Here is a 7314-nt window from a genome sequence, read left to right on the forward strand (position 1 = left end):
ATGAGAGGTGAAAGAAAATCAAAGCTAGCCCAATTTTTCTGATTCAACTCCTCAGATAAACAAAAAGTACAATTCAAAAAGAGTTAAATGCACAAATTTTACTTTTTTCCTGATTAATTCTGTAGGTAAGTTTAATACTACTACTACTACTACTAATTATAATAAGAGGTCCATTTCTCAGGCAGACCACCCCTCTGCCTGTGTCATTCTCCTGAAAGGGGTACCAAAAGCGTGACATAGCAAATTAAAAGTTATTTTCTAACTAATTTGCATATTGAAATAAAGTAAAATTTATTCTGTTTCAGTTCAGAAAATATCACATTTTGGTATGTTTTCATGGCAGCAAGGCACTGTTTACTGAACTCTCAATTGTAAAAAATGCTCTAATTTATTTACTTGTTTTGGATAAATGCTTGATTTGCACTTCGTATGAGTAAATAAATTTAAAACATTTTTTTTTGCCATTTATACATGTGATGAACAACTGCCGCACCGTTTTAGTTTTTCTGTGCATACACATCAACAGTAATGGAAAAATGATTTATCTATTTATTACAGCAGTGGTAACCAACCTTTTTGAGACCAAGATCCCTGGTCTTGGCCGTGAACCTGCGCTAGATCTAACCCCCCCAACCAGGATATATACTCCTGATCAAAATCTTAAAACCAGTTGAAAAATTGCTAGAATTACCATTTTGCACATTTGGATCTTAATGAGGTTTTAAGTAGAGCTACAATATGCAAAAGCAAGAGGGGGGGAGTGAGACAAAAAGCACTTTGAAAAAGTAATTTATTGAAAACAACAATTAAACTGAAGTCTTAAGATTTTGATCAGGAGTGTATGTACTTTGTAGAAAGCAAAGTAAAAAGTGATAATAGCTTTGCCTTTAAATACAAAGCTTTGTGTGATTTGGTGTTGGTGTCAAAATTTCAGCCTTTTTTTGTGGTTCTTCATCAGGGTCGGGCTTGTGGTGTGGGTCCTATGAGCAAACTACAAAACTTGTTGGCTCAGTGTCATGGGCAAGCGATGGTGAGGAGAGAGAGACTGGTCAATGCAGCCCTAACGAGCCGGAGCTCAAAGATTTTTTTGGAGATAAACGTCTATGGAGTTATATTTGTGCCTTAATTTTGAGGTAGCAAAGGCAGATTTTGAGCCATATTGATGTGCAATAATGTGTGCAAAGGCACATTGCTGGGCTCTGTCACTCACTCTCTCTCCCCCTCGCTTAACCGCTGCACGCTTGCGAGGCAATCCGGTGTACTTGCACTGATACCTCAGGTCGGGTTTTGGGGACTGCGTTCCTGGCTGGAGATTGCGAGTTGCGTGTCTGGAGGGTGGCGAGGCATACAGGCATGTTCAGTGGTAAAAATGAATGCCTGTTGGTCAGTACTGATATAATAATATATATTTTTCTTAATATTCTCGTGATCGACCGGCAAAGTGTCAGAGATCAACCAGTAGCTCGCGATCGATGACTTGACGAACCCTGTATTACAGTTTATCAAGGCGGAGCTTTTTCTGTTAAGTTTGGTTTAAAGACCCTTCTGCATACTGTGGTGCAACCGTGTTGTTTTACTGACGTGCATCTTTATTTTGAAGGCCTGATGGTAGACAGGATGTAGGATGCCGATGCCGCCTGAGTGTTGCCAGCCACTGGAAGCTACAATATGCTGCTCCAGCAGGACCAGAGTTTTTTTTTTCCCTTCATTAATATTTAAGTACAGTAAACTATTCTAATGTGGGAAAGAAAGGCAAAACATGGTAGTGTCCCTGTGAAAAGCATTGACAGGTATGCCACTGGGACAAACATCAACAACAAACAAATCCAAGTTTTGTGTGTGTGTGTGTGTGTGTGTGTGTGTGTATGTGTGTTGCCTGGCAAGTAATTGCTTTAATTTGGAAGCACCACAAGCCAAGACACAAGCACAAATAGGCAGTCAATTTGTGGTCCTTCCTAACTACTTCTAAAGAGTAGTAGAATATTACTATGTTTAGTCATGCTTTAATGTTTTAAAGGATACAAACAAAAACAAAACCCACTCATCATTCCCAAAGAAACAAATTCAAATTGTTCACAAGTTAAGAGTAACCAGCCTGAGAGGGTGTGACTAAACCTCTGAAATGTTTGACAATAATTGACGGTCAGTCTCTCTAATTGTCACCTTACTCCGCTCACAAGAAATCATTACATCAAAATACTGTATATATTTAAACAAATCCTTAAAAAGTCAAACATATAGTATATATTCTTAGCTGCAGTGTAAAAAGGGAAAACATAAACAACAAACAAACGTAGAGCAATTGGTCCATGCAGTTAAAAAAAAAAAAAAAGCATACATACGGTAATTGTTTTGGTCATAATTTCAAGTTGGAATGTTGGATATTCCCTTAAAAGGTGGCATTAAAAGGTCTTGTTTGGGACATTATTGCACACAAAGACTCTCCACAATGAAGAAGATTATTGGAGACCCCTGTGAGGCTCAAAGGAGTGAGGGGATGCAAACATAAACCTTATTTAAATGCAGACAAACCCCTTTTTGGCTAAATATTATTAATATCGTTACCATGTGAGCCCATAAAACCTCCATAATAATCATAACAACACGGTAAATGCTCCAATTAACACATCTATTCAATTAATCATCGGGTGCGTGGTCTACAAAAGCAGATAACTGCTGTAGTCTCTAATTAGGTTAAAAAAAAACCTTGGCATTATGAGCTGTGGCTGTAGGCAACCTGATGTAGTTTTTAAAAATTAACTCCACAAGATGTCAGTAGCTTCATTTCAACTATCATGAGTGAGCAGCATCCTTAAGCTTTATCTACTACTACTACTACTACTACTAGTACTACTACTACGACTACCTATATGCTTTAAAATGTTGCTACCCAGCTGATGGTGTGAAAGTCATGTGTGTTACACTTGCCGTACTGTTTGCAATGAACTCATCAGCGGTATTAATGCTGGTTGAGCAGTTTGCTCCTTACCACAATTACAATATTGGTTCAGTTGCTGCTGTGTTGTGCAGTAAACATGTTCATAAATGCCCATGTGGTCAAAGAGAGCAATTTTTCCCCCCTTTCTCATGTACTCTAAATGATTATTGAAGCAAAAAAAACCAAACATCATCTTTTTATACAAAATGAATTGTCTATCAGCCTCTCGCAGATTATTGCCTGCTTCCAATCAATGCTTCATCCCTTTTTGCACTTTGGGTCAACAAACAACCCAGCCATAATTGGAGCATTTATGGTGCTACACTTCCCTCTGGTACCGTGATTACAGCTTCCATTTGTCTAATTCACTTTGGTAGAACTTTCAACAACATGTACTGTAAATTCAGTCCGCTATAAATAAACATTCCATGCCACCTAACTAACCGTGGACTCACCATCCCAAACAGCGTGTCAGGAGTTCTCCAGCCAAGAGGGGGTGTCCATGCTGGGGTTGTTGAGGTGCTCGCCGGCCTGCTGTATGTTTTGCTGAAGGAATTTGTCACATGATGAAGCGTGAGCGGCCACGGCGCTGTGGAGCAGCCACAAGTTGTTGTGCAACACTTTCACCTGTACACATAAACACACTTTGTTGCTTCTCAATCAAATTCAATTCAAATATGGCCGACACTCCACCTTGTTTTCTTCCAGCAACTTAAGCTTGACAGCCAGATCATCCCTGATCTGCTCATAGCTCCCCCTCTGGCTCTGGAAGTCTTTCTGAGCCTGCTCCAGTTTGGGAAGGGTAGTGGCGTCACGTCGACCCATGTTGAGCTCCTCCAGGTCCACTCGGTACGCGTCGTACTGAATCCTGTGGGTGAGCAAACAACAAAAACTAGATTTATAGTTAACTATGGCAAATACACAACACTTATATTTGTGTGTGTGTGCCTTAAGTATGTCAAACTACAATTAACTACATTTCACAGCATCTACATCATGCCCATCCATCCAACATTCACATTCAAGACAGGAAACAGAAAGTGTCTGTGAAGGGCTTCACCCACCTGACGGCCTCATACTGCTTGACATTGACCATGGTGTCCTCAATGGTCTTGTTGACCAGCGTGTTCATGTCAGATGTGAAGGAGTTGAAGGCCGCCACCAGAGTCTCGCCATCCTTGGACAGAAACTTCTGAGCCTCTGCATTGATGCCAAACTCCACCTTGTGGCGAAAGTGGAGAACAGCATTTGGCTCCAGATGTTAGCCTCATTAAAAACCGGCCAGTGGACTCACATATAGCGAGGGTGTTTTGAGGCTGATTTCCGCAAAGGCGTCCCCCAGCGTCTTCTGGGTGGCGGTCAGCTGAGCCAGCTGATTGGCCAGTGTCTGCGCCAACTTGGTGACATGATCATAGCGCTGGCGGTCATCTTTAAGCAGCTCCAAGCGGGGCTTCAGGTCAAGGTCTACTGTGTGAGATCCCCGGCCCAGTTTCTCTGATAGAGCCTGCCTGGTGCGCTGCGAGCAAAGATATCTTATTAATCATGTGACTCATTGATTATCAACATTGTGAGAAAGGTGCCAGACCTTGTAAGTGTTGAGACTCCACCTGCGGACCATCTGCAGCTTTTCACTGGCCGCCTTCTTGTTGTGGCCGTAGACAATCACAGTCTTGCTCTTCTGTGGTGTTGCTGTAAGGTCATGATGATGCTATTAATCATATTACAAAAATATCTTTTTGTTCTAACAGTAATATGTCCCTGGAGCCTGTCCTTCCTAGACATGATACCACCTATGCCCTGTCCCGACCTATATGAGCCCGGCCACTTTGTATGAAAAAAAAAAAAGGCTTCACTACCCATCTTAAAACAAAATCTGCCAAATATCAGTTACCCAGCTATAGATGTGGTGTGTGATAAGTTTGATCATTTTGTTTTTCTTTATTACATAGCTTTTAAAATAAGACTGAAATGTTAGCACTGCTGCTCTCCCACAGTCATGCTAGTGTTGCTCATGTTTGGGTCATCCTGTCCCACTCCTTAATGTTACGTTCTTGTATGTGTTATACAGTAACTATTACGTTGGACAAGTGCAGAGTTACAGTGTAAATGTAAAAAGTGGATAAAGTGTACAATAACACTTTTTGTGAGCCACACACTCTGTCAGAGACAGACAAACAACCAACCATCCAACCATCCATCCATCCATCCATCCATCCATCCATCCATCTTCTATGCCGCTTATCCTCACTAGGGTCGCGGGTATGCTGGAGCCTATCCCAGCTGACTTTGGGCGAGAGGCGGTTTACACCCTGGACTGGTTGCCAGCCAATCGCAGGACACATATAGACAAACAGTCATTCATACTCACATTCATACCTATGGACAATTTTAAGAGTCACCAATTAACCTAAAATGCATGTTTTTGGAATGTGGGAGGAAAACGGAGTACCTGGAGAAAACCCACGCACGGGGAGAACATGCAAACTCCAATGGAGATTCTAACCCAGATCTTCCCGTTCTCCTGACTGTGTGGCCAACATGCTAACCGCAGACAAACACCCATTAGCATTAAAGCTACAGACACACAAAATGGCGTGTTCCCAGTAAGGTTTAATAAAAGCACTTTTAAACTGTCTAAATTACAGCATCAAGCAATAGTACAATATGGGACCTTTAACAAACTAAATTAATTGTTAAATCATACAACAAGTTTACCGCAGCTCTTCTCTGTTTCCATGGTGACCTTGGCTGTGGCGTCAGCTGGACAGGAAGTGATGTCATCGCCGTTGTTGTGGTTGCAGTTGCTGTTCACTTCCTGTAAAAACAAAAAGAAACAATTAGATTTTCTATAGGCTGTGAATGCAGCAAAAAAGCACTAATTAACACTGAGGTTGTCAGGCAGATCTTGTCTGTTTCCATAGTGACCTTTGCTGTGGCTTCAGCTGGACAGGAAGTGATGTCATCACTGGCGTTGTGGTTGCAGTTGCTGTTCACTTCCTGTAAAAACGCAAAAAGAAACAATTCGATTTTCTATAGGTTGTGAATGCAGCATAACAGCAGTAATTAAACAGTGAGGTTGTCAGACGTGTTGCATGGATCGCCATGGAAACCACAGCTTACAGAAGTCAATCAGAAACCAGATCAAAAGGGCGCAGAGATAATGGCTCTTTGTTGTGAAGGGCAAGGTCAAAGGTGACTAGACCCTGGGGGGGCTGCAATAATTTAACTGACTCAAAGTGATAGCAAATTGGATCACATGCTTCATCTTTGAAGAGGTCAGTTAAGTAGTACTAAAAAAAACAAAACTATTTTTTCTATTCACCATGTTCTCCTCTGATATCCTGGCGACACCTGGTGGTGGCTCAATCATTTCCATCATCATCATGCTGTTCTTTTACTGTAGAAACCTGCAGAGAAAAAGGCCAGAGGATGGTTTGTTATGATTGTTTACAGTCAACTGAGACTTAAGGTGGTTGCTACGTTTTGTCGCCACCTGGTGATTACATATGGTACTACGACAGTCATCACCAGATAGTTGTAAAGTGACGTGACCAGTAAAATACCTATATTTAAATTTCAGCACATCAGATATCTCCATCGTAAGTTGTAAGTTCGCTTGTGTTCATGAAGATATTAAATATTTAAAATAACGTGCAAGCAGATGGAAGGTCACATCTCACTTCATCGATAACACATAAAGTCATTACAATCGAGTGCAAAGTACACACCGTCTCTTTTTTATTTGACAAAGTCAACTGCTCAGTTTCAAAACGTATTTGTATATGCATACTTCCTCTAAATAACCAAGATTAACAATGACTTTGACTTCTGCTTACTAAACGAAAGATAAACTTGTACTTAAAAAACAGTCATTTATAAAGGTGCAGCTCTAGGCAAAATATGTTGTACACAAGAAAACTTCTATTAAATTTTTAAAAATAACAATAATGAACTATAAAAGTGTCTACTGTATCGTGAAACGTTGGTAAAGCTTAATATAATAGTACTGTAAATAGATAGATTTAGTTAAGCAGGAAGAACAACGTTCTCTTACGTCTCAGGTAAACACAATAAACACTCACCCTGCTCCGGAAAGTAAAAACTCCCCTTTCTCCCTTTATGGCTTTTTTCGTTCAACTTGACATATTTAAAACTAACAAATGAAAAGAAAGTTCAAGCACATAAATCGTCAAACACATACGGAAGTATTTCCACACCTTGTCTTCCTGTAGGTGCTTCTTTTGTATCCAAGCGTTGCCCGAGTGGGCGGTAACATCTCCATGACATTTTACGCGTCACAACGTGTCGGTGATCAATGCAAGCGTACCTGGAAAACTTAACACATAGCATCATAAAGGTCTAACGTAATATGATTT

The 7314-nt window shown here is 40.6% G+C and overlaps 1 protein-coding gene across 2 annotated transcripts; it reads right to left on the reverse strand.

The window, feature by feature from the left end:
• Positions 1-877: 877 nt before the first annotated feature.
• LOC129168216 (arfaptin-1-like) lies at positions 878-7300 on the reverse strand. Of its 2 annotated transcripts, none has more exons than XM_054753227.1 (9): positions 7156-7300; positions 6261-6345; positions 5864-5935; positions 5654-5753; positions 4524-4627; positions 4233-4454; positions 4003-4160; positions 3632-3806; positions 878-3565 (listed from the first exon to the last, which is right to left on the reverse strand). In XM_054753227.1, exons 2-9 carry the CDS (start codon positions 6321-6323, stop codon positions 3410-3412), a joined length of 1050 nt encoding a protein of 349 aa, XP_054609202.1. In that variant the 5' UTR covers positions 6324-6345; positions 7156-7300; the 3' UTR covers positions 878-3409. The 2 variants fall into 2 exon arrangements, with proteins under 2 accessions (XP_054609202.1, XP_054609201.1); XM_054753226.1 differs by having other exon boundaries at positions 882-3565; positions 7021-7167.
• Positions 7301-7314: the final 14 nt, after the last annotated feature.

The sequence above is a fragment of the Dunckerocampus dactyliophorus genome, chromosome 15, assembly GCF_027744805.1.
Source record: "Dunckerocampus dactyliophorus isolate RoL2022-P2 chromosome 15, RoL_Ddac_1.1, whole genome shotgun sequence".
Taxonomy (NCBI): Eukaryota; Metazoa; Chordata; class Actinopteri; order Syngnathiformes; family Syngnathidae; genus Dunckerocampus; species Dunckerocampus dactyliophorus.

What these genes read in the sequence shown, in the direction of transcription:
- LOC129168216 (XM_054753227.1), bottom strand. Translation starts at nt 6,323, where the DNA reads ATGATGATGATGGAAATGATTGAGCCACCACCAGGTGTCGCCAGGATA. An exon ending in GGAAACAGAGAAGAGCTGCG is followed by an intron (nt 4,628 to 5,653) that starts GTAAACTTGTTG and finishes ATGACCTTACAG; the next exon opens with CAACACCACAGAAGAGCAAG. An exon ending in GGAGTCTCAACACTTACAAG is followed by an intron (nt 4,455 to 4,523) that starts GTCTGGCACCTT and finishes CTTTGCTCGCAG; the next exon opens with CGCACCAGGCAGGCTCTATC.